General features: G+C 44.0%; 2 protein-coding genes across 11 annotated transcripts in view; one reads left to right on the top strand and one right to left on the bottom strand.

Moving 5' to 3' along the window:
- Positions 1–23,631, bottom strand: part of GTF3C1 (general transcription factor IIIC subunit 1) — a 154,881-nt gene extending 131,250 nt beyond the window's left edge. For 3 of the 5 annotated variants that reach the window (XM_090024838.1, XM_090024839.1, XM_090024840.1), the window contains exons 1-7: positions 23,332–23,627; positions 20,417–20,626; positions 13,222–13,398; positions 12,502–12,645; positions 10,677–10,773; positions 9,479–9,602; positions 3,915–4,073 (exon numbers count right to left, since the gene is read on the bottom strand). In XM_090024838.1, coding sequence (XP_089880964.1) covers positions 3,915–4,073; positions 9,479–9,602; positions 10,677–10,773; positions 12,502–12,645; positions 13,222–13,398; positions 20,417–20,626; positions 23,332–23,552 — 1,132 coding nt within the window. In that variant the 5' untranslated portion in view covers positions 23,553–23,627. Of the gene's footprint in view, positions 1–3,914; positions 4,074–9,478; positions 9,603–10,676; positions 10,774–12,501; positions 12,646–13,221; positions 13,399–20,416; positions 20,627–23,331 lie in introns of all 5 variants that reach the window. The other 2 variants (XM_090024842.1, XM_090024841.1) reach the window with 2 other exon arrangements.
- Positions 23,589–27,151, top strand: part of KATNIP (katanin interacting protein) — a 134,263-nt gene continuing 130,700 nt past the window's right edge. For 2 of the 6 annotated variants that reach the window (XM_090024850.1, XM_090024845.1), the window contains exons 1-2: positions 23,687–23,763; positions 24,590–24,713. Coding sequence is in view for 2 of the 6 variants with exons in the window: in XM_090024848.1 (XP_089880974.1) it covers positions 23,672–23,752 (81 nt within the window). In the remaining 4 variants the exon portion in view is untranslated. Of the gene's footprint in view, positions 23,764–24,589; positions 24,714–27,151 lie in introns of all 6 variants that reach the window. The other 4 variants (XM_090024848.1, XM_090024844.1, XM_090024847.1 and 1 more) reach the window with 3 other exon arrangements.

Genomic DNA, 27,151 nt, shown 5'->3' with positions numbered 1-27,151 from the left:
CCAGGGAAGTGGTCCTCAACCCTACCTTGGGCAAATTCAAGAGGAGGTTGGATGATCACCTGTCTGGGGTCTTGTGAACCCAGCATTCATTCCTGCCTGTGGCAGGGGGTCAGGCTAGATGATCTGTTCAGGTCCCTCCTGACCCTAACTACTATGAAACCTGCTTCGATGTTTGTTAGAAATTATTTTCACTGGCATACAGAGTGTATAGGATTGCATGCATGTATAATTATGGAAAAAAATAAAGATTTCTGCTACTTTGTATTTGAGAAATAATAATTAAAATATTATAATACCACTATAATTCATATGTGCAATGGGCAGAATTGTTTGGCTTCTTCAAACCTGCCATGTTTACCTGCAACAGCTTACAGTTTCTATCAGCTATTCTGTAAACTAGTTTTGCTTCACTAGCTTATAGCCTGTGCTCCTGGGCATCCAGAGTTGAGCCCAGATGCAAGCGGAAGGCTAAAAGAAGCCGTTTTGAAATTTGGCCCAAGATATTTATCACATTATCCAGCAATCATTACTTGGTAATAATGAGATTAAGCCTCAAAATGCCATGGAAGAAATATTTAATATTCTTTTTGTCCCTAAATGCATATGTAGATACAAATGCACTGTAGAAGCAGGCAGGCAGATATTCTTGAAGGCAACATGGAATAAAAAAATTAAGTTGAATACCTTTTTGATTTCTTTATGAGCACAGCAGCTGATCATTAGAAACTTAGCTTCATCACTATAACTACTATAAGCTATATGGCGTAACTCATGGGGAACAATGCAATTGTTGAATCATTGTTGCATCCTATTGTTCCTGAGGCCCTTCTTGTCCTCTAACATATATGCTGTAGTAGAAAAACAAAGAAGCATACACCAAACAGTACTGGCTTCTGTGGGGCTCTTCAAAAGGGACAAGACTTTTCTGCTGCCTCTATGGGATCCTATTGATGTCCATGGAGCCTGCTCCGAAGTGCTGGAAATCCAGTGTGTTGGAGCAGACTCAATTAATCGAGTTGGCTGGAGCGTGGAAACTGATGCTCTCCCACAGCCTTCTGCATTACATGCATCAGCATCCCTGTGTGGCCCTGCACTGAAAAAATGGCGGCAAGGCACTTTGAAATAAAACACATTTGATGAGCTTTCATTCAAAGCATCTGCCACTATTTTTTTTCAGCCCAGGGATGCATAGGGACACTGATGCATATGACACACAGGTGCTTTTAATTAGCACAGCTCATTAATTTAAGTGCCCAGTGCCGCATCCCAGAACACATGTAAAAATCCCCTATTTCAACTTCTCCAAGGCTATGGGTAACAGAGAAAGTAAGAGCTGAGCAGTGATTCTTAGCCAGGTGCTGGGAATTATGGTCATAATCTGTAAGGAGAAAGGTTTTCTGTCTGGAAGGAAGCGTGGGTAGATAGGTGTTCCAAACTTGGGTGCATTAGACAAGCGATTTTTCAGAATAGAGTTGAAAGTTCTAACAAGTTAGCAGGAAGAGAAGTTCTGTGTCCAATGACAGTAGGAGTTTCTGATGCATGGGAGTAAAAAGAGGGACTGCAAGGAGTTATAATAGGTTTTTTGCCTGAACAAGAAGTTGTGTTCAAACTGAGTGTAGGGGAATACACAATCTGAAAAATTCCTGTGGGTGTTTTGATAAAGTACGAGGCAGTAGAAAGGAGGGTCTGGTAGAGTAAGATTTGAAGAGGAGACATGGACTGAGAACACTGGTTATTTTTCTCTCACCTTGCACTCTAACTGTCAGTTTTTCATTCTGAAAGGGGAAAGGAGTAAGAAAGGACAAAGGGTACCCCCCGCCTTTTTTTTTCCTCATCTTATGCCCCCATTCTTACCTTAGTACCCCTCACTTCGACCTTGAAAAAATTTTACCAATATACAAGAAAGGTCGGAAACATTGAAATAGAGTGGGGGACCCCATTTCCTTTTAGCCCACTGGTCATATATTGGCTGTTTGTAGACAAGCTCAGCATTTTCTAAATCACGTTTTAACTGATTTGCATGAGACAGTTCCAATCAAATTTCAATTCGAATTAAGGATTAATAGACTATCATTGATAGCCCTTTAACAGACACAATTCAATGTGGTTAGAATCAGTTGGGAGGAGATAATAAGCCTGTTTAAACATAGCTACATTGCTGTAGTTATCTAAAGTGACCTGATACTTAGTCCAGGTGAGGTGTTGCTGGCACATCAGACTTTTTAACAGTTTGTCTCTGCTGTGTTACAAAAACCGAACTGAGTTTCTGCTGAGGGAACATATTTGCAATGCTTCTCTGCTTATCTGCATTCCTAAAGACTGTTTTTCCTAAATGCAATGGAATATATACATGCTAATTAATACAGTTTAACTTGCCTAATTCAGACTGCCCTAGTCTGCATTAATTTTAATCCTCATACAAAGAGGACTGGTTAATTTGGACTACAGACAACCCTGTGTATATAGTGATGGCTGTAGTCTGGATTAAACCTAGAAAAGCATAATGTCTATAAAACTCCATTCATTGTAACCCTGGAAGCTACTCTGTAAGAAAGACTTGAAGTTGGGGTGGAAACTGGAGAGCAGTGTCAAGGCCAGCATAAGGGAGCAAAGCCAAAACCTAAAACTAAGAAAACAGGCTATATTTAACACCATACTTGCCAACACATTTTTAAAACATTAGTATAAATTGCATATAACCTCTTTACAATCAGGTTAGCTAAAAGTAACTTGTTTTAAACACCTGATTTCCTAAATTAGGAAAAATCCTTAATTTTACAGATTAACTGAGGTATGAAGACATCAAATAACTCTATCAAAATCATATGAGAAGTCTGAAGCACAGTTAAACATGAATCCAGATCTTTCAACTTCCTCTCTGTAAAATGCAAAGCCTATCCTTTGTCCCACAAAACACAGCTAAGAACAGACTGTATATTCACTGTTAGATAAAATGAACAAAAAAAATCCATTAAAATTTAAAAAGAAAAAATGTTGTTCTGTACATCATAAAAGAGAAAAAGAGCAGAAGTGCCAATTTAAAAATCCTCTGCAGGTTACAACTAAGATATTAAAGTCCTCAGCCCAGAATAGTGAAACTTAAGGGCATGGACAGACATTCCTTTGTGGTGCTTCAAGTCTCTCTCCAATTAAAGTACTTCAAATTTGGAGTGCTTCACGCATGGCGATAAGAACACGCTATGGCAGAGCTCTGCATCTAGTGGGCTCAAGAGCAAAGATCCCAGCATGCCTGAGCACGCAGCAAGGAGGTTCATTAGCTCTACTTAACTCCAGTTGTTATACCACCTCATGGATGCTGCAGAAGAGCATCATGAGTGCAGGATGCTATTGATATATTCCAAAAGGCTGTTCAACACCTTTTCATTACACAGGAGGTTGAGTCCTCAGGGTGCATGTCCAGCAAAATGAGGGTGTGGAATGCCTTTGTTCCTGGCAGTAAATAGTGGGGATCACAAGCTAAGCAGATCTTGTGATCCTGGAACGATGGAGTTTGGTGTGAGTACCAGAGGCAGCTCCTTAGAACAGCAAGAGGGGAAGAGGGAGATGGTAAGAAAGAACACTGTGAGATGCGGGATGACTAATCAATTCCCTACTGTACCCTGCCAGAGTGTGCTTCACAGTGAAGCATTTCAAAGTTGTTCCAGTTTTTCTGAGGTTATTTTTGGAGTGCTTCATTGCCTAAACACACTGCATCATCACTTTTTGAAGTACTTTAGAGGCACATGGAACAATTCAAATATTTTATCTTTCCATGTCATACCAGAATGCAACAAATAATTATGTACAAGGCAATGAAAATTTCTAAACTAAACCAGTCAAAATCAGTTCACTGTCATGCAGTTAATGCACTGACTGAACCACGCATGCATGCAGAATCTGATCACATTACTTACTTATTTCATAAGCCTGCGTAAGCATATCCCTCTCATAAATAATATCGACAGGTTGGACAGCTTTTGTGATGATCTCTTCTTCATCATCATCCTGGTAATCATCCATTTTCTTTCGAAATTCTTTTAATAGTTTAAGGCATCGGACCATGACATCAGTCCCTGAAAATGCATGAGTACCATTAGTAAAATAACCAAGAATATAACAGGTAGGTGTAAACCAAGTTAACTGTCTTCTTGCAGCAGGAGGAGAGAACAATTTCAATAACATGACAGGGAAGCTGCCCATTTCCAAGGAGGAAATTACTGCTTGCAATTCCTTTTCCTCTGAAATATATATTTTAATGCATTAGTGCCATACATTGGTGCCAAAACATTTCTGTAGGCTTGACTGTCACAGATTCACCCCAAAACCAAGTTGCCTTTGGGGTTCACTGTGTGGCAGGCATGGATAGTCCCCCAAATTACATTTATTCCTATGATGATTAATCTCTACTGGTGTATCTACACATGCAATTAATACAAAGCAATAAACTCTGGAACAGTTGGAGCCACAGTAAACTGCTCCTGAGCACAACATCTGCAAGTGTGCCTAGGACAGCAGTAATTTGCCAGGGCAGAGCAGGCCCCCAGATGGCTGGGCTGACTGGACACAATTTACAACCATGGTCAACAACCACACATGGGTTTCAGCACAGTAAATTATATCATATTATTATATATTTCCGGGTAATGTGGCACCCCTGCAGGACACGTTAGGAAATTTGGTTGTCACACCAGACAACAAAGCCAACATATTTAACGATTTCTTTACCTCCATTTTCCTAAGCAGGGACCGGAATAGTCACCCACCACTGGGCCCCCCTCAGGCCCCAGGGGAGGTGCACCTAGGCCAAGGGTTAGTGAGGCACTAGTTACGGAACTTCTGGAGGGACTGGATGTATTCAAGTCAGCTGGTCTTCATGATCTCCACCCTAGAGTACTAAAGGAATTGGCCGAGGTCATGGCGGGACCTCTGGCATGGCTTTACAAGCACTCGTGGTGCTCTGGTGTGGTGCCAGAGGACTGGAAGAGGGCCAACGTGGTCCCCATCTTCAAAAAGGGTAAGAAGGAGGACCCGGGAAACTATACGCCAGTTAGTCTTACCTTGATCCTAGGCAAGCTGTTTGAGAAAATTATTCTGGCACACATCCACGAGGGGCCAGAGGGGATTTCATGCTTAGGGGCAATCAACATGGGTTCATCAGTGGCAGGTCCTGTCAGACCAACTTGGTGGTCTTCTATGATCAGATCACCAAATCGTTAGATGCAGGGGTAGCAGTGGACATAGTCTTCCTGGACTTTCAGAAGGCCTTCGACACTGTCTGTCACCCTGTTCTCATTAAAAAACTAGGGGACTGTGCTGTAGACACCCACACAGTCAATTTGGTTGCCAACTGGCTGGAGGACCGCACCCAGAGAGTGGTGGTGGATGGGTCATTTTTGGCCTGGAGGGATGTGGGCAGTGGGGTTCCGCAGGGCTCGGTCCTTGGGCCCGCATTGTTCAACATCTTCATCAGTGACTTGGATGAGGGGGTAAAAAGCACCCTGTTCAAATCTGCTCATGACACGAAGATGTGGGGGGGATGTAGGCATGCTAGAAGGGAGGAATAGGCCGCAATCGGACCTAGACAGGTTGCAAGGGTGGGCGGATGAGACTAGGATGGGATTCAACACCGACAAGCACAAAGTGATGCACCTGGGGAGGAACAACCGGCATCATACCTACAGGTTGGGGAACTCCCTTCTTGTCAGTACAGAGGCGGAAAAGGATCTTGGAGTCATCATTGACTCCAAGATGAACATGGGCCGGCAGTGTGGGGATGCAGTCAGGAAGGCTAACCGTACCTTGTCATGCATCCACAGATGCATCTCAAGCAGGTTCCCACAGCAACAGCCACAGCTCTCTGCCAGTGCTTACAGTTTTCAGAATGGGAGTGGGGAAAGGCAGTGGAGGGAGCTCATTCTTGGAGCTCCCCAGCTGCTGCTCAAGGATGGGGTAGGTGAATTGGAGCCCCACACCTTCAGGGAGGAGGGGGTCCAATACACCCAATCCCCCTTCCAAGGGGGACTGAAAACCCCCCAGACTGGACTGCCTCCACTCCCTTTCCCCTCTCCCATTCTGAAACCAGTGACAGGCTGGGAGCTCTGCGACAAGTTACAGAAGTTGCTACATTTAAAACCTCTTCATTGGATCCTCATGCAATGAGGGGTCAGATTTTCACCAGATGGGCCATTTTTAAAGCTATCTGTACTTATTCACTTGTGTTTCGTCAATAGCGAGAAACTGCTTTCTGCGTCCAGACTGGGCGAAAATTGTTACTTCTGTTTGTGCCCTTAGGGGATCCTTAGTACGCTAATATAGGATGTGAACACATTTTGATAACAAAAGAAAAATGTGCAGATGAAGTTAGCTGGGTTTTTGGTTGTAGCTGTGTTGGTCGAAAGACATAGGCAGGCAACGTTCTTTGACGAGATGTGATATCTTTTATTAGACCAACTGAGTAGTTGGAAAAAAGTTCTTAGCCTCAAATGAAGTTAGGGCACCCTTAGCTCTCTAGGCAGGAAGGTGAGTCAGTAATAATCTCCTGAAATATCTCTTGTGAAATCTAAACTGAATCACAGGGTCTGACAAAGGAATGTTATCTTTGATCTGCGAACTGTGCAAAACATTTTTTGGTTCTCTAAAAAGAAAAAAAAAATCTTACCTTAAGTGGAAAGTTAATGGAAAGTTTAGACTCCGTAGCCATGAAACGGTGGAGAACAAGATACTCTTCATCTTGGAATGGCTAAATACGTTAACATGAATGATGAGCACACTGATTTTTTGGGTAGAACAAGGAGAACTTTTCTAAGATTGATGCACACAAGGATGGCTGATAGTGTAGTCCTTTCACAGCATCTTGTGAGGTGAAAATGGGTTCATGAAAACTTATACTCTTGCACACTCTTGAGGCACCTCTTAAAAATGCTAACTCTTAGTTTTCACTCTTTTTTTAAGAATAGAAAAATAACAAAGCAATTCTTCTTTTGTAAAGAACTCAGAAAGACAAAAAGGCTGAATTTTTGATGCTCTGAATTCCCATGTATAGATCTTCTCAAATACAGATTTTCAATGATAATGGTGTTGAAAACAGGTCATCCTCAGCCATCATTTTATTAAAAAGTGGAGACAATGGTATTGTTAAATAGCAAAAGGTCAAACAAATTCATCTGCTCAACATTAGTAGCTCTGCTGAATGTTTTTTTTTTTTTGTTTTTGTTTTTTAAGACTGCATTTACTTTAAACATGCATGGTGCACCCCAGTAGCCCTAGACAAAATCAGAGCTCCTGTAGAAATAGCTTGTTAGGTCACTTGAACATTCAAACCTATCCAATGCAGCAAAGGTACTGTCCCCAGGTAAGGGGCTGTCACTTAGAAGAGCGTCTTTACAGACAGGCTCGCTAACCTAGCAAGGGCTTTAAACTAGGCTTGCCAGGGGATGGATACCAAAGCCTGAGGTGCGTGGAGAGGTAGGAGAGGGCAACAGGGGAGGTGCTCTCATGCTTCCTGAGAAATCAGGGCAATCAACTAATTATCTCAGGTGCCTGTACACAAGCACATGGAGCCTGGGAAACAAGCAGAAAGAATAGGAAGTCCTTGCATAGTCATGGAACTATGATGTGATTGGAATAACAGACTTGGTGGGAGCTTGCTCACATGATTAGAGTACTGTCATGGATAGGTACAAACTGTTCAGGGAGGACAGGCAGGGAAGAAGAGAAGGAAGAGTTGCATTACATAAAAGAGCCAAATGACTACTCAGAGCTCCAATCTGAAATGAAATGGGCCTGTAGAGTCTCTGGGTTAGGGTAAGAGGGGAGAGCAACAAAAGTGTTGTTGTGGTGGGGGCCTGCTACAGATCACCCAACAAGGAGGAAGTGGAGGATGAGGCTTTCTTCAAACAGCTAGCAGAAGTTTCCTGATCACAGGTCCTGGTTCTCATGGGGGATTTCAATCACCCTGACATCCACTGGGAGTGGAATACAGCAGTGTGGAGACAATCCAGGAAGTTTTTGGAGAGTGTTGGGGACAGCTTCCTGGTGCAAGTGCTGGAATGGCCAATTAGGGGCCATACTCTCCTCGACATGCAGGGAAGAATTGGTGGAGAATGTAGCAGTGGATGGCAACTTGGGCAGCAGTGACCATGACATGACTGAGTTCAGGATCCTGAGGAAAGGAAGGATGGAGAGCAGCAGAGTAAGGACCCTGGGCTTCAGAAAAGCAGATTTTGACTCGCTCAGGGAAATCATGGTCAGGATCCCCTGGGAAGCCAAACCGAGGGGGAGAGGAGTCCAGGAGAGCTGGCTGTACTTCAAAGAAGCCTTACTGAGAGTGCAGGAACAAACCATCCCAATGTACAGGAAGACTGGCAAGTACAGCAAAAGACCAGTTTGGCTTAGCAAGGAACTCTTCAGTAAACTATATCACAAAAAGGAAGCTTATAAGAAGTGAAAACTTGGACAAATAACTTGGGAAGAATATAAGAGTATTGCTCGGGCATCCAGGGATGAAGTCAGTAAGGCCAGAGCATAGTTGGAGATGCAGCTAGGAAGGCATGTGAAGGGTAACAAGAAGGGTTTCTACAAGTATGTCAGTAGCAAAAGGAGGATCAGGGAAACTGTGGGTCCCTTACAGCAGTGGTCTCCAAACTTCTTTGATCACGCACCCCTATCAGTAAAAAATTTTTGAGCATGTACCCCCAATATATGTATATTTATTAGAACTTCTATTTCTATATTTTCTTCCCGCACCCCAATGGATCATCTTGTGCACCCCACTTTGGAGACCACTGCCTTACTGAATGGAGGAGGCAACCTTGTGATAGAAGATGCAGAAAAGGCTGAAGTGCTCAATACCTTCTTTGCCTCAGTCTTCACAGGCAAGGTCAGCTCCCAGACTACTGAACCTGGCTGCACAGTTTGAAAGAAAAGGGCAAGGACTACTTAGAAAAATGGATGTGTACAAGCCCATGGGGCTGAATGGGATGCACCTGAGGGTGCTGAGCAGGAGTAGGCAAAAAATAGCTTGTGGGCCAGATCTGGCCTACAAAGGGGCTTCGTCTGGCCTGCAACAGGTTCCTTGGTTCCACCTGGCCCAGGCATCATCCCACAGTGCTGCATCCTGCTGCTCCTGGGGCATACATTGGGGTTGGGGCAGTTCTGTGCTAGACTGCCTTTCCAGGCAGCAGCAGCTGCTGGCCCTGCCCTGTGGCACTGGCAGCCTGCGTGCAGGCCCGCCCCTGCTGCTGTTGCAGGTCAGTAGAATCGGCAGGGCAGAAGTGTGCTCCACACACGGGAAAAGTGGCCCCTCCCCCTCAGCACTGCCCAGTGCTTCCTGCAGCAGCCCACAGAGCCCACACTGGGTTGCCTTGAGACTCCTCTACACTGCCCCACAGGGCAGCCTGAAGGTGGCGGTGACAGCACAGGGCAGCCCAGAGCAGGCTCAACATATACAACTAAGAAATAGTGATATTGCTACAATTACCTCTTTTTGTTTTGTAGGGTCCTCCGTCAGGCTGTATGTCTTGTAATGGGGTTGATATTACTTTGGCCAGACCAGCATTCATCATATATTGATACAGGCGTTTGAAAGTTCTTTCACAGAGGCCCTGCAGAGCAAGAGCGCGAAATATGAAAATCACTAGTGTAGTCAGGACTTAATAAATTGGGAAGCTTACTGCAACTAAGGCTATGTGCAAACATTCATTTCTAATGGTGGAAATTTTTCACCGCTAGAAATGATTCCAGGAGAGACATTCCAGTCTGCAAAAGTCCCTTCTCTCCTGGTCCTAGTACCTTCCCAAGACTGGGGTGATCCTGATCTTGAGTAAGAGTGGGCAGTTCCACTCCCCTGATTCCCAGGAGAACTGAAGCAACAGGGCAAAGTCCCTGTCTACTTTTACACCAGGGACTCCGGTGTGAGAAGCAGAGAACAAGGAGCAATGGTTGCAGCAAGGGATATTTTGGTTAGATATCAGGAAAAATTGTCTCACTAGAAGGGTAGTAAAGCACTGGAACAGGTTACCCAGACAAGTGGTAGAATCTCCAACCTTGGAAGTTTTTTAAGACCCAAATAGACAAAGCTTTGGCTGGGATGACCTAGCTGGAGATGGTCCTGGTTTGTGCAGGAGGTTGGACTAGATCAGTGGTCTCCAAAGTGGGGTGTACGCAACCCCAGGGGGTGTGCAAAACAATCCACTGGGGTGCAGGAAGAAAATGTTAGAACTTCTAGTTATAGTTATATAAATATACGTATATTGGGAGTGCATGCTCAAAAATTTTTTTACTAATGGGGTGTGCGATCAAAAAAGTTTGGAGACCACTGGACTAGAAGGCCTCCTGAGGTCCCTTCCAACCCTAATTTTCTATGATTCTACAGACCTTGGGTTTCAGCCCAGGCTCTGGAGGGAATAACACTCTTTTTTCTGTCTTGCTTCCCCATCCTTCTTTTCCCAGATATCTATCCAACTTTCAGTCTACTGCTCCGCTCCCAGTTCCTTGTCAACAGCCATCCCCCTGAAGCATTAAAATTTTTGACATTTAGAAGCAAATGAACACAAGGTCTTACAAGAGTAAGTGTACAACAACCTTAACAGGTGGTGTCATCAACTAGTCCTCAAATGCAGATTGTTTGGATTATATTATCAGCAGTACAAGAACCTGAAACCAAATGAGAACCTCACCAATTCTTCCCTCAGATTTCCTAATGTTTCCATTTGGTTTGGTCGAGAACTCAGCATACTTGAGAGCTTCTCCATCAGAATATCGTATTTACTCCTCCTAAAATAAGAAAGGGAATTTAACACATGCCCTTCACAAGTCCTTACACATATATCTATAAATAAAACAGCAAGGGTGAAGTAACTCAGTTGACACAGCAGGTAAACTGAAAAACAAAAACAAACATTTTCGTAACATTCAAGGGAGACAGGGTTGTGTATGACAGTAGGCTTCACAGAATCATACAAACAGAGAAGCAGGGTCAGAAGGGACCTTGTAGATCTTCAAGTCCAACCCCCTGCCTGGGCAGGAGAAAAACTGGGCTCAAATGATTCCAGCCAGGTAGGCATCAAGCCTCTAAAGACCCCCAGGGTAGGAGCCAGCACCACTTCCCTTGGAAGTTGGTTCCAGATCCTAGCCGCCCTGACTGTGAAGTAGTGCCTTCGGATGTCCAGTCTAAACCTACTCCCCAACAACTTATGGCCGTTATTCCTTGTTATGCCAGGGGGCGCTAGGGGAAACAAGGTCTCTCCCAAACCCTTCTGGTCCCCCCCTAGTGAGTTTATAGACTGTCACCAGGTCCCTCCTCAGCCTTCTCTTGTGAAGGCTGCACAGGTTTAGGTCCCGCAGTCTCTCACTGTAGGGTCTGCCCTGTTGTCCCTGGATCATTCGGGTGGCCCTCCTCTGGACCCTCTCAAGGCTGTCCACATCCCTCCTGAAGTGGGGTGCACAGAACTGGACACAGTACTCCAGCTGTGGCCTGACCAGTGTCACGTAGAGGGGGAGGATCACCTCCTTGGCCCTGCTAGAGATGCACCTGTGGATGCACGACAAGGTTCAGTTAGCCCTGCCAACCATGACCTCGCATTGTCGGCCCATGTTCATCTTGGCATCAGTAATGTCTCCGAGATCCCTTTCTGCCTCCGTGCTCTCAAGAAGGGAGTTTCCCATCTTGCTGCTGGTTTCTACTGCCCAAGTGCAGCACCCTGCACTTGTCAGTATTGAGACGCATCCTGTTTTTGTTAGCTCACCCCTGTAACCTATCCAGGTCTTGCTGCAGTCTTTTCCTCCCTACTAGCGTGCTCACCTCACCCCAAATTTTGGTATCATGAGCAAATTTAAACAGGTTGCTTTTCACGCCGTCGTCCAAATCGCCGATAAAGAAATTGAACAGTGCAGGCCCAAGGACCGAGCTCTGTGGGACTCTGCTGCCCACCACCCCCCAAGTCGAATATGACCTGTCCGTCTACAACCACCCTCTGAGTATGCCCCTTCAGCCAATCTGCAATCCATCTGACTGTGTAGGCATCAATGCCACAGTCCTCTAGTTTTTTTTAATGAGGATAGGGTGGGAGACGGTGTCAAAGGTCTTGCTGAAGTCCAGAAAGAGACAGACAGAACCCAGGCTATTATTTCATCAACATAAACCCAAAGCTAGCACAGGATTTAGTTATGCAACAGAGGAGAAAGTAAAAGCTCACTAGATGTTGCTTAAAGAAATAAGGCATTAAAAAACCCCAAAAAAACTTAGTCTTTAGAACTACCTGTAAAAAGGCTGAAGTGTCTGTGGTGAGAAAACAGGTACTTTACAGTCCATGGCTAGAGGAAAAAAATCCCATTCTGTATGTAACATCTATTTCTGAAAGTTCAAATTGCTAAATGATTTAATCTGGCACTGCTTCCAAGAAAGCAGCAATGCCGCAGTAGCATCAAGACATTTCTTAAGAGTAGGAAATTACACAAGCCATCCTGAAAAAAAAAAAAACTCTTAACATCTGTGGTACAAACCTATCCACATGAAAGCGGTTCAGAAGCAGAAGAATAGAGTGCTGCTGAGCTCCACTTGGTAGCCTTATGACATGGGACTGCATTGAAATGAGACCATTTTTGTCTAACACTCTTCTATGATAATGAAGTTTCCCAGCATCTACCCTACAGAAGACATTTATAAATATCATGTTAGATTCTGCAAATAAAGAATGTATATATAATACACACACACACACACACACACACAGGATCTGTCATCCCAATATTCTTTACTATACAAATAACAAAACTATATTAAAAGAACATTAAGATTGCTAAGTCAAGCACTGAAATATTAGGACATGCGAAAACTAAGAGTGCCTGCACAACTTTCATTCAACCCTTTTGTGTGTATATATTATTTTAACATCTTTAATGCCATGTTTACGAGCACAGGAAGTGAATCAGGAACACGTACCAGACAAAGTTCTTGTTTGTAAAACCCCAATTGTAGAAATAGAGCTAGAACCAGAAGAAGGAAACAGATGCTGTCCTGGTAAACTGGATCCTATCCTTGCTCACAGTTTTTTTTCCAGGATGCTGCCTAAGTCACTTACCCCTCCAACTTTACAACAAAACATTCCTGACACAGGGAAGCAGAGGGATCCCAAAACATTAAGGCCAGAGACTTGGAAGTAAGTTATAAGAATCTACTTAGCTTTGACTTAATTTATACAGAGCAGCAAGTGCTGAACTTACTTGAAAGCTCCACTATGTAAATCTCTTTGAAGCTCCCCTTGCCATCTAGCACGACCTAATCGTTCCAAAATGCAGTAGGAGAAATCTGGGAGCTTTAAGTCTGGATCCCCCTCCCAGCCAATCAAGGCTCTATACCGCAGATCCTGGGAGGCAACAATAACTAGTTTCTCTCCCCACCTACAAAACAGAAACAAGAATAAGATAGAAACTGGGCTCCCATAAATCCTCAGTCTAACCACTCCTTCCATTCCTTTTCAGGATAAAAAATGATCCGTAAATGATAACTGAATTTTCACAAGACTGAATTACATGTCATGCTCAAGTATATAAAAAAAATCCTATATCAGCAATATGAAGACGCAATACCACTCTGTAACAGACATTCTTTAGTTTTATAACACCCCTCTAAGTGCTGAAGTGATAGATTGAAAGTTAGTCAAAGTCATTAAAGCAAGCCGATTTGTGTATTCACAAGTCAATAACATAATTAACAGAAGTAAACTTGCAGCATTTAGAAAGATTTAGTTATACAATCTAAGTTATATACGGAAAGATTATCTGGAAGCCAAGAAATTTACCAATGTGAATATGAGGAGCCAGCAAGGGTGAAGTAACTCAGTTGGCAGAGGAAAGAGGTCTGAAACCACAGATTTTGAGTGCAGAGACATTCACATTCTGCCAGCAAAAGTTTGTAAACTAAACAGACTCAGCTATATACCTCAGCACAGCAGGGGCCAAGTGGCTTCACTAGCTGTCAGACAAAGTGTAAGTAGATACCTGATGAATTGCTTCTGTCAAGCCTCTGACATTGAATTACAATTTAACCAGCCTTGATTAGATAGTAACAGGGAGGTACACACTGATTGCAGCACATTCCAACACAGCACAGCATGCATGCATTTTTCATTTCAAGCAATACCATCACTACAAAAACCAAGAGGATTTAGCAAAAGACTTGTGCCATTTGCATTGCTCAAATGACTTACATGCATTACTCATACGTATTATAAGTTTAAGCATCCTGATAAATTTGATATCATTTAGTTTAGACCTCTTTACAGCCAGTCACACACTGATAGCAAAAATTAAATACATCCAGAAGGATATTACTTTTTCATTTTGTTCTTCATTTCATGGTTACTATATACAAAAATGTCTTATAGAAAAGAACCATTCTATGACACACAGCCAGTAACCCACTGTATTAAAGTGACATGAATCTTGGGCACAAACTTGTGGCCCAAAATAACGTTTGTTACGGACCTTTAATGAATCTGAACTGGGGGCAGCACAGTACCCTGTGTTTGAAAAAAAGTAAATGTAATGCCTGTAGTCAGAGAAGGGGGGAAATGACACAAGCAAAAACAGGACCACTGATTTGATTTCAATATTATTTGAGACATAAGCATAGCAAAAAAGAAAAGAGTCAAGGATATAGCAACAAATACAAAAGGGACAAAATGCAACATGGTTTTATCTATGGAAGATTAATTTCTAAGTCATGGACAGTATAGCAGACTCGATTTGGATTTATGCACATCATTTGGTAGTGCCTTTTAGGCAATGAGCTAAACTGGAGAAAACAGGGATTAACTGTAAACTGGTGGGAAGGAACTGGCTAACAGACTACAATGGTTTATGCTGACAGGGGTATTACTAGGTTGCAGAGAAGTTTTTAGTGGTGTTCCTTGGGGATTTTATTGGGAACCATCCTATTTAACGTTGACGTTAGAGACTTTTGTGCAAAACTTAGATGTTTACTTACAAAATCTGTAATGACACTAAGCACGTGTGGGAAGGGGAGCAGTTGGCAATGTGGAGGAATATTGCCAATATGGACAAAGGGGAATAATTATACAGAGAGAATTATGTAACTTTGTGGAGTGGAGCAATAGAAATAGTTAGACCCCATTTAAAATACTGTATACAATTCTGGCCACCTAGATTCAAAAGGATTAAATGGAACAGGACTAAACTGGAACAGAGATAGAAAAGGACTACTAGGAAGGTTAGGGAAGTGGACAGAATATAACTTGTGAAAAAAGATTAAAAGACCACAGCTCATCTACCCTTGTAAAATAAAAGGTTGAAAGAGGTCTAAACTATGACTACTCTTTATAAACTAAATACTTTCACAGTGTAAATATGAGGGAGAGATTTAAATTTAAGAATAGCATCAGCACAAGATCAAATGGACCCAAATGGGTCACAACAATTTTAGACTGGAAATTACAAAAAGATTTGTAACTATTAGAGCAGCAAAGTTTTAGAATGATTTTCCAAAAAGGTAGTGGTAGCCCGGAGTGCTAATATAGACTATAACAGAACTTGACAAATCTGTGGACTGGAAAGTACGGCAGGGGTTGTTCTTGCTGTAGTAACCCAAATGTGTCAGATGGATTTAAGTATCTGGCATCTCTATGCAGGGATTGAAAAAAAGCCTGATCTCTGGGTGGAAGGTCCAGAAAAATCCCATGATTCAGGGCCTCTCTGCTACATGTAACATCATGAAAGAAATTCAAACCCCAATTAATACATTATTTGGCTTCTAAGCTTTTTTAGTCCTCCTTCTTCTGAAGTACTGAACAACAGCCCTAGCTAGAGTACACAGGGGTGCACTGGTACTCATAATGGTACATGGAAACCTCTATGTGGTATGTCAGACTCCCTGCCGTTTGGAATCAGAAACCTGCCCCCACATATGGGTGTGGGGGTTTTTTGATGGGGGGGTGGGGAGGGAGGCAGAAGGGGGCAAGAGGAGATGGGTTCTTTTTGCTGTTGTTTGGCGAGTTGGGGGAGGGGGTTGCTTTGCTCTGTAATGCAGAACATGGTCCTCTTTCTAGGATCACCTAAGCATATTTTAACCCAAATAACATACTTCCATTGCTGTATCATGTCACAGCAATAGCGCTGTATTTGACTTGCCAGATCTTTACTAGTAGCATAATGATACAACTCAAGCAGCCACAGAGAACTGGACTTAATAATCCATGCTGCCCCTTCCACTCCTGTTTCTAAAACTTCTGAAGTATATCTTAAACAACTTGGGTTTCACAGAGAAGTAGGGCTAGAAGGGACCTCCAGTGGTCACTTAGTTCAGCTCCCTGCCTGAGGTAGGATCATTCCAACCATCTTTTTCCACAAGCTGAACACACTCCTAGTTCCTTTAGCCTCTCCTCATAAGACTTGACTTCCAAGCACTTGATCATCTTTGTTGCCTGTCTCTGGAGCCTAACTTCTCCACATTCTCTTTCAAATGTGGAGCCCAGAAATGCACAGAATACTCCAGATGAAGCATAAACATTACCAAGTAGAGAGGCATTATCATCTCCAGTGTCTTAATGCTTCTACTGATGCATTCCAAAACCATATTTGCCTTTTGTGCAGCTGCATCACATTAGACTCATACTGAGTCTCTGATGTACCAAGATGCCCAAATGCTTTTTCATAGTGTTGCCATCCAGCCAGATGTCATCCATTTTATATTCATGTTTTTGATTTTTTTTTCTGAGGTGTTAACAACTTGCCCACTTTGCACTTCATCTCATTAGCTCTAGGCCAACTTTCCAATATTGTTAGATCCTTCTGAATTATGTTCACATCCTCTGTGTTTGCAATCCTTCAGTTTTGTGTCATCTACAAATGTGCTCAAGCTTTCTATGCCAGCACCCAAAACATTAACTTGACAAATAGCATGGGGCCCAGGAGAGGCTCCATTTGAAACTGCCTCCCATTTGGACATGGTTCCATTAACAATTACCCTTTACTTGCAGCGATTGAGCCAGTTATCTATCCATCAGTCTTACAGTAGTTTTGTCCAACCCACGTTTCTCCAATCTGTCTACGAGAAGGTGACGTAAAACCTTGTCTAAGGCTTTGCTAAGTCCAGATGCACTATATCCACAGCATTCCCTTCATCCACCCAAGTAGTTATTTTGCCTAGGAAGGAAATCAAGTTTGTTTGACGCTATTTGTTTTGCATAAATCCATGCTAGCTACTTGTGACCAGCATTTCTTCTTCCAGATGCTTTGCAAATGAACTTCCTCAGGATATGTTCCAGTAACTTCCCATGAATTGAGATGAGGCTAACCAATCTGTAGTTCCCTGGGTCCTTTTTTAAAGAAAGTACAATGTTGGTCCTTTTCCAGTCCTTTGGTACCTCACCCATCTTCCACAATTTCATGTAATACATGGACAAGGACTCAGAAACCTCTCCTGCCAGTTCCTTTAGTACCCTGGGATGAAGTTAATGCACTCCTGCTGATCTGAATTCATTCAGACCCATCAAAAGCTCTCTGTCTGATTTGTTATCTTCTCACTCAGCTTGCATCCACCCTTATCCAGGTATCCTTATTAGATACCTGGCTGCAGCATAATATTTTTGTGAAGACTGAGGCAAAGTAGCTGTTGTGTAGCTTTGCCTTCTTTGCATCTTCTGTTAGGTAGAGGTGCACCGATACATAGGTCCGATATCTGATCAGTAGTGATATAAAGAAAGTTGGTTGCATTGGAAATCAGCCCAATGGGATGAATAATTTGGCTAATAAATGCTCATGCATGCGTGCAGCTGCAGCGCAGCATGCAAGCAAGAAGAAGAGCCTGGCAGCATGGAGAGTTGCCTCCAGCTGGTAAGTCTGTTATAATGGAAGGGGAGGGAGAAGGGAAGGGACATGGGGGGTAGATCAACCCCACCTGCAGTGAGGGAGAGGGCAGGGGCAAGCACTGCCCAGCTGGGGTGGGGTGGCTCCTGCCACTGCTTGCACCCTGGGAGGGCGGGGGGAGGCATGTGCCTCTCGATCTGTGCAGGGCAGGGCAGGCAGGCTGCAGCTGCAGACTGGACCTGGGGCTGCACAGGGATCTTCTCGCCAGGAGCTGGGCTCAGGGCAGGGGCTACAGAGGGGGCTGCAGCCACCTCAAATTTCACCATAGTTCTCTCCCAGCGCCACTGCCTGTCTACCCAGTGCAGCCCCAGCTCAACCTCCACCTCCCTTTCATGCACTGGGAAGAGCCAGGACTGTGCCAGGTGGGCAGGCGGTAGTGGCAGCACTGGGAGGAAACTACAGTGAAGTCTGGGGTGGCTGTAGCCCCCTTCGTAGCCCCCTGGCGAGAAGAGCCTGGTGCAGCCCCAGCTCGACTGTAGCTCCAGTCTGTAGCTGCAGCCCACCTGCCCCGCCCCATGTAGATATGGGGGCATATGACCCCCCCCTTCCCTCCTGGGGTATAAACAGCAGTGGGAGCCATGCCCCCCCGCTCCGCCACATGAGTGCTCTGCCCCAACTAGGCAGCGCCTGGCCCTGACCCGTCCCTCACCACAGGGGTTGATCTGCCTCCAGACACCCCTTTCCTCCCCACTCCTCTTCTACCACAATGGACTTACGAGAGGGAGGCAGCTCTCCATACTTCCATGCTGTATTGGTAATAGGATCGGTACTGGCCGACATTCCTCCTTAAAAATCAGATATCGGTATCAGCCCCAAAAATCTCTATCAGTGCACCCCTACTGTTAGGAGTTCCCCTTGGTTTGTTAACAGAGGACCCACCGCTTCCCTGGTCCTTCTTTTCTGAGCAGTATACTTAAAGAACCTCTTCTTGTTGACCTTAACCTCCTTTGCCAGGTGCAGCTTTATCTTTGCCTTCCTGATTTTGTCCCTGAAGATTCTAGCTATTTGGAGGTATACTTTCTTGGTAACCACTGCCTGTATTTGAGGCATTTTAGGAGCTCCTTGTGCAGCCATATTGGTCTCTTGCTAGTCTTCTTGTGCTTTTATTGTGTCGGGATAGTTTCTTGTTGGGTTTCCAATACTGTGCCACTTAGAAGCTCCCAAATTTCCTGGGCACCTTTGTCTTTCAGTCTATCTTCCCACAGCACTATGTCTATTCACTCCTTGAGTCAGATGAAATCTACCTTTTTGAAATCTAGTGTCCTAATTTGCCTAACTTCATGCTTTTTCTGTCGCAGGATTCGGAATTCTATTGTATTGTGAATGCTTCCTCTCAAATCATCCAATACCGTCACATCCTATACCAGTTCTTGTCTGTTAGTCAGAACAAGATCTCCGTGCATCTGATGCCCAGGTCCTCCAAGGCAAGACAAAGCGTTTTCTCATCCATACAGATTTTTTCAGGAGGTTTGAAACAGGTGGATGATTATACAAATTTAACCCAGCAATCAACAGTTTCCCTTCAGTTCATGTTCAAAAGCATTTTCTGTAAAATTTATAACTTGGCCATACATGGTCAGATTTTCTGGAAGCCAGAAAAACCGCACACAATCCTCAACGTTATTTCTTCCATACTCTATATGTCAATGTCCTTCTCCAAACTGCAAAGATGCTACAAATTTTCAAAAAGACTGAAAAATAAATTTGTGTTGTTTAAACTAAATATTTTCCACTAATTCTCTCAGGAACAGCTAAATCTTTTCTCTGAAAATTCTTTAAAGAAAAAAAAGAAAAGGAAGCTGCCATGAGATGGGCACAAAAGTTTGATAATGTTGCAACAACTGAAAACAGAAGTATTTGTGTTAATTGAGTGTCCTTGTGATAGGGTAAAATATGAACCTTTGAATGAGCTAAATTTTGAGGGGGAAAGTATAGCTGTTTGCAAGTATTTGAATGCAGAGATAACAAGGAAGAGGAAAATGTATTTAGGGCGAGATGAATGAAAAATAAAATAGGTAGAAAAGTTCATATAATTGAAATTTGAGGCCACAGTTTTAACTCAGATTCAGTAAAGAAACTTTAGTCACTCCTGTGTTTTAGCAAGTGTGAGGAGAGGGACTGCTTGAAAACCCAAGCCACTAGAAATCTCAGAAGATGGCTTTGAAGATGTATTTGCACTCTATCTACAGCAAAAAGCTCTTTCTAAAGAGACCTGAGGAAGGACGACTTGGATTTGAAAGCTTGTCTAACTTTATCTCAATGATAGTTGGTCCAATGAAATCACCTTAAGAAATCCTTGCCTATCATTTACTTTCCAGACCATCATAGCTACATCACTTACACTACCATCCACAGCAAATGGGTTTTTTATATGGACCTTCCTCCATGATTTATATATATCTAAACAATGAAACAAGTCCAAAGGAAGTCAAGGAGCCACACATTTAACCTCTTGTAAAAGGAAATTGTTTCAGAATAGCAGGGCAATTAACTTTTAAAATAGAACATTCTCAAATACTGTAATCTTACTTACTGTTCATAAGCTTCTGTGCAATTATAACAAGGCTTCAAATCCTTACTTCTGATCTGATCAGTAATATTTATTCTTTCATTAAAGTGCTGACATGAACCCTGAATGCCATCTTTATTATCCAAAATCATATGGACAGGATAAATATCATCTAGAGGGATAGGGTCTCTCTTTGTCTCCAATATTCCTGTTTCAAGATCAATTTCTTCATACCTAAAAGTCAAAGCAGAGAGTGAGCCAATATTTATAATTTTAAAGTCATCAGCCAAAAGAAACTTAAATCTTTGTTCGAGCCACTGAAATGCTGGAGCAGTCTTAACAGAAGTCTTGCAAAGAAATATGAATTAAAAGGTCTTACAGATGTTGAAGCTAGAAACACAGGAAATTAAGATGGGGAGTTACACTTTTCAGACAAGACAAAATGACAAGTCAAACCTTTTCAACATTTGGACCTACTGTAAAGGCCTATTTATTCTTCCAATTTTACCCTGAAGTGACAGGAGCAAAGACGTACATTTCTTAGAAGGAAAACAATATTCACTTCTGTCACATTAATTTGACCCTACCTTCTGTATGTATATATATTTTGTGTTTTAGATGGGCATATTGGATTAACCCAGAGCTAAAATGACAAGAGACCTCAGCCCTAATGCTCAGTGTTGTAGTGTCTACTGGAATTCACAGTCTTGAGTTAAGCACCTAAGATCCCAGTACAATACAAGGAGAATTAGATGCCTAAGAATGGGAACTACCAAAGCTAGTAGGAATCTGATGATATTATTTCATAGGCCCTGCATTTTGTTGGTGGGGGGGAGGGAAGGGGGGGTCAAGAGTCCTGGGTTCTGGTCCCTACTCCAAAACATGAAAAGATGTCGGGTAAAATAATAAATTGGATAAAAATAAATTAGTCCTTGGGAATTCCCAAATGAATGCCTCAGCCACCACATTAGTTATACGCAATGTTGCCCTCTTTGGCTCAATCATTTTTAAGTATGCCATAAAAATATCAAAACAATCTCAGCAGAAGGATCAAGAATGCACCTGTTCCTGCAGAGCTTTTAGCTTATGGTTACTGCACTCTCCTCAAAGGTTAGAATCCCCTTGGGAAGATGAAGGATTTACAGCGCAGTCTTCCACTTCCTGGGTGAGCATTCTAACAACTGAGTTATTACATGGGGGGGAGAGGCATTACAGAATCTCCTCTGGCCCTGCTTGAAGGAAAGCAACAACCACTGTTGCGTTCTACAGTCTGATTTGATAGCTGTGCTCACAGAATACCTGAGTGGCCCCTGTAGCAAGAGATGGAGACAAATATCTTGAAAAGAAATTCATTTGGGATGCAGGCACAAGACAGAATTGAAAATATTAGATGCTCAAGCACCTGGAAAACTATTGGGAATGCCCAGAATCCAAATTTTAGATATCTCAAGAACTTTAGTGTTGAAAACTTACGCAACTACAGACTTTAGGGCATGCAAAGAAAGACAACAGCAGAGTACAAGTGTTGTGGATTTTAATTCTGAACTTCAGCAAATTCATACTATAAGGTTTTGCTGGTTTAGTTATGTCAGTCACAGACATGAAAAGATAACATATCCAACCCAACGGTTACGCCAGCAAAACCTCAGGTGTAAATGTCAATGATAAATGCTTCTGATTTCTTGAATAAGCCAATTTATAATGGTAGGAAAAAAACTCTCTCTAGGCATAAGCTGCTGCTTCACTACATGGCTCTGACAGCACAGCAGTGCCAATGGAACTGTATAAACAGGTTTTGCAGTACAGACAGGCCCTAAAAAGCACCAGATCTCCAAAAGAATCACCACCTTTCACAGGCGAGCCTAATGAACTTCTTTTCATCAGTCTACTGGATACAAAAAATCATGGAATAAATATAGACATTGGATTTATGACACATTATAACCTGCCTAACATCCGACTCCCCAGGTAAACCTCCACTTTTTATTAGCTATATTCATTCCTTTCCCCTTATCCATTGACTACAGCTACATTCTTTCCCCTTCCCCTCCCAACCTCTCTCTCTCATCTATTGACCTCAATATACATTTTAACTAACTGGCTTTCTTGCATACTACTGGCCTCTGGTTGTTTTACTACATCCAGGAAGAACACAGACCATCTGCAGACACTTCCTCTGCCTGATGAAGGGCAATTGTACCTAAAAGCTTGAAAGAAGAATGTTTCCAACTATGTGAGGTAGTCTAATAAATGATTTACTTAAAGAACCAACTTCCAAGAGAAGTGGTGCTGGCTCCTACCCTGGGGGTGTTTAAGAGGAGGCTGGATGAACATCTTGCTGGGGTCGTTTGACCCCAGTATTATTTCCTGCCACGGCAGGGGGTCAGACTAGATGATCTACTCAGGTCCCTTCCAACCCTAGAAACTATGAAACCTTGTCCACCTATGTTCTTAGAGGATACCACCTACACCCCGAAAAGTTTGTTTCTAACTTTAAGATGGGGGGGGGGAAGGGGGAAGAATCCAAGGAGAGGCAAAGGATAGGGAACCAAATACATGAGTAACCACTGTCCCTTGCATGTGTGGCTTGATTATTGCATCCAGCGTATGTTACTTTATTTCAGAATATTCTAAACAAAGCTGTGCATTGAGTGGATCCACTTGCTCCTCAGCCACCAAAGATTTTTTTTTAATGTTCTTTTGCACCCAGAAAGCCATGAGCTCCATGGAAGCTGCTGGGCATCTCTTGGTTCCCCCAAAGAAAGAGATGGTGCTTCTCAACCACAGGTGGCAGCAGGGACAGGGCCACACTTGCATGCCTCAGAGAGGCGCCTGTGAACTGGAGCCCGCATTAGCACCCCCCGTGCCCCGGCCCCGCCAGGTGCGCTACCCACCCGCCATCCTCCAACTAACACGCTGCTGCCTGCCCCTTTCCTCACCGGTCATGCAGGCGGAGTGGGGGGCGGTCGCTGGGTAAGAGGTAGAAGCTGAGGTCGGCGCGGGTACTGAGCGTAGCCCACAGGAGCTGCTGGGTGGAGGTGTCCACAGGCAGCGGGAAGGGCGGAAGACGGGTCCCCAGGCGGTGCCACAAAGTGCCCAGCGTAATCCCATCTAGGCCCTCTAAGGCCACCTCGTCCAATAGGGCCCAAAATGCCTCCATACCGCGGCGGCGGCGGCGGCGCGGAATCCAACCAGCGGCTAACGCCGCGAACTGCAAGGAAGAAGAAGAGGGAAGCGCGCACGCTTCTACTTCCGGGTTTGTAACTCGTGGCTCCGGAAATGAGGCAACTCCTCGCGACGGTAACCCAGGAAACCGGTAAAAAGGGAGCGCGGTGTTTGCAATTAGTGGAAGTCTGTGCGGTAAGATGGAAGTGAGTGCGGGAGGCTTAGGCGGGCTGGGCTGGGCGCCCCGTGGAGTGCGGTAGAGGGTCCTAGTGCGGACTGGGAGGGGCTGCAGGAAGCCGGACGGGGAAGCGCGGGCGTAGGGAGGCGGTGGGCTCCGCTTGGCTCGGGGGCGGTCTCTAGGGTATGTGCGATTGATTTCCAGCTCCAGCAGCTGTGCCACCTGCCTCCCTCCCGTGCAGGCCATCGGACAGTTTTAGCGTCCAACTAAATAGATTGAAGACTTATCTTTTCCCGCCCAGCCCAATAGGTCCTGTAACGTTGGGGGTCTTGTCCTAAACTGCAGATAAGCAATATGAGAAAGAAAGGAATTTGCATTTCCTGGAAATTTCAGGGTATTTGAATTTGAATTTGTAGGATTATGTTATGAGAGATATCTTGCAAGGTAGGAGAAACAACAATGAATTATTTCTTCATAGAACACTAAACAAAATACATATTTCACCAAGTTATTTTTGTCAATGTGTAAAAAAGTATCTGGGTAGCTATTATCTTTAGCTGTGCTTTTCAGCTGCTACAGGAAGTGGGACAAACTGGATGGATACCACTCACAAGGGGATAAAAGAGGCATAATATGTAACCAAGTGTTTTAGATGTGTGTGTATGTAGGCTTTTGATTTGATTGAGAAATATTGTTGACACTTTAAAAAAATCACCCTGTACTAGAACTATTGTGGAAAGCCTGTCATTTGAATTATATTCTTGTATCTATTCTTGAATTCTATTCTTGTTCAGTTGTCAGCCAAACACTAGTTTTTGAAAGTTTTATTTTCCTCGTGTTGCATTTCTTTTCAGTCCCTCTTAGAGAGTAACACATACTGCATATCAAAGTGATGTCTTGCTGGGGAAAGAGCAGCAGGGTTTCTAAGAGAACTACAAATTTCCTCTCACAACCAGTCCTGGGGGAAACAAGTCGCATGTAAGTTTAAATTTACTGTTTAGCCCAAACTGGAAGCTGGTTTCTTTCTCAGGTGTTGAGGAAGAGAAGCTAAGTGGGCTTGTGGAACTTTAAACTTCTACTTCCTCTTCTCCTCAGTTAGTCAAGGAGAGCTTTCGATGTTGTAATAATATAACCACTTTGAGCTCCTACTTTTAGTTGGATAAAGCTATAATGGCAATATTGTTTAATATTTTCCTTAGAAATAAGATATAGAAAAGTTCCTAGACCACAAATCTTCACAAAAAATATAGCATTTATACATTTTACTATTTTATTTTGTTGTGCGATTTCCCTTTTCCCCCCATCATCCCATTTCAAAACAATTATTTTTGCAGTTAAAAAATAGAACAGAAATATTTAAGTGGGAATATAGTCATCTAACAGTAATATCAACAAAACATGATTGCATATGTGTTATTTTGCTACTAGGTAATTCACCTTTTATTTCCTAGTATACTGCATACAGCAGCTCAGCATACAGCAGCTTGTGAAACTGTACTTTTGTGTATTTTCTAGATGTTTTAAAGTGTCTCAGAGCATCTCTTCTGAGGTCCAATTCAACTCTTGTTAAAATGAATAATAAAAATTAGGGGTGCCCTGATAAAGATTTTCTTGGCCAACACCAATAGCCAATTATTCATCAGATATATCGGCCAAGACTGATCCAATAACCAATTTACAGGAGCACAGCCAGGCAGCATGGAGAGTAGCTCCCTGAAGGTAAGTCTTTGGGGGGCGGGAGGAACGGGTATGGGGGTGCAGATCAAGGCCTTCATAGGGAGGGAGGGCGAGGCAGGGACAGGGGCTGGGGTGTGTTGCCCAGTCAGGGTGGTGAATGGGACGCTGGGGCTGGGGCCGCGGTGGAGAGTGGGACAGAGCCATGGGCAGCTTATCCAGGGGATCAGTGTCCTGGCACTAGTTCAAGGATCCCCACCACCATTTTTGAAGTGCCAGGACACTGATCCCCTGAATGAGCTGCCCATGGCTCTGTCCTGATCCCCACCCCAGCCCCTGGGTCCCATTCACCACCTAAGCCTAAAACTTTAGTTTAAGCACTGCCGCCACCATTTTTAAGTGCAGGGATGCTTTTAGGAGTGGAGCTGAGTGGGGTGAGGGTGGAAGTAGTCTGCCCACTGCAGACTTGGGGCTTTCTGTCCTGCTACCTTTGCCCCGGGAGCCAAACTCTGGCCATCCATCCTTTGTCTACCTGGCAGCAGAAGTCACAACTCGCCACTTCTACTGCTGCCACATGGGCAGGGGACACATAGCCAATGCAGGGTCCCCAGGGCAAGGGCAGCATGGGAGAGAGACCTGAGACTACAGCAGGCAGCCTGCATCTGACCCCCACACACATCTGGGGGTGCACATGCCTCTCCTGGGGGTTGCACACAGCAGTAGAGAGCTGCTACCTCACCCCACCCCTCGCCGACGCCCACTGGACAAGCTGCCTGTGGCTCCATCCCACTCCTTGGCCCCGGGTCCCATTCATTGCCCTCGCTGGGCAGTGCCCCCAGCCCCTGCCCTTGCCTCATTCCCTCCTCACTGTGGGGGCCTCCGTCTACTCCTCACCACACCCCTTTCTTTTCCTACGCCCCTTCCTCTCCACAGACTTACCCGCAGGACGCTGTTCTCCACACTGCCCGGCTGCATTCCTGGCCACATGCATGCATGTGGTATCTGGGCCCTGGCCAGAAGACTTATTATATTCATCAGTTAGAATTGTCAGCTACACTGGCCAAAAAACCCCAATAGCTGATAATGTTAATTTTCCTTTTATTGGTGCTGATCTGATATGCAACCGATTTATCGGTGCACTTCTAATGAAAATTACATTGGCTTCAATAGAAGTTGGTTTACCCATGCTTAGAAGAACCACATTCCTGTTTCATTGCGAATCATAAAATAGAAATCAAATCATAGACTACTTGGTACTCATTTGACAAAAAGGATAAAGGGAAGTTTCATAGTTTCTAGGGTCGGAAGGGACCTGAGCAGATCATCATGTCTGACCCCCTGCCATGGCAGGAAAGAATACTGGGGTCAAATGACCCCAGCAAGGTGTTCATCTAACCTCCTCTTAAAGACCCCCAGGGTAGGAGCCTGCACCACTTCTCCTGGAAGTTGGTTCCAGACCCTAGCCGACCTGACTGTGAAGTAGCACCTCCTGATATCTAACCTAAACCTACCCTCTGCCAGCTTGTGACCGTTATTCCTGGTCACTCCTGGCGGTGCTTGGGGGAACAGTGACTTCCCCCAATGCCTGCTGATCCCCCCTGACTAGTTTAAAACAGGCCACAAGATCCCCCCTCAGCCTTCTCTTTTGGAGGCTGAATAGGTTCAGGTCCCGTAGCCTCTCCTCATAGGGCCTGCCCTCTTATCCCCTGATCATATGAGTGGCCCTCCTCTGGACCCTCTCC

This window comes from Crocodylus siamensis, chromosome 12 (genome assembly GCF_052110815.1).
Source record: "Crocodylus siamensis isolate JL-2025a chromosome 12, ASM5211081v1, whole genome shotgun sequence".
Classification (NCBI taxonomy): domain Eukaryota; kingdom Metazoa; phylum Chordata; order Crocodylia; family Crocodylidae; genus Crocodylus; species Crocodylus siamensis.
Note: the sequence above shows the minus strand (reverse complement) of the source record. Positions and strands in the feature narration are given on the sequence as shown.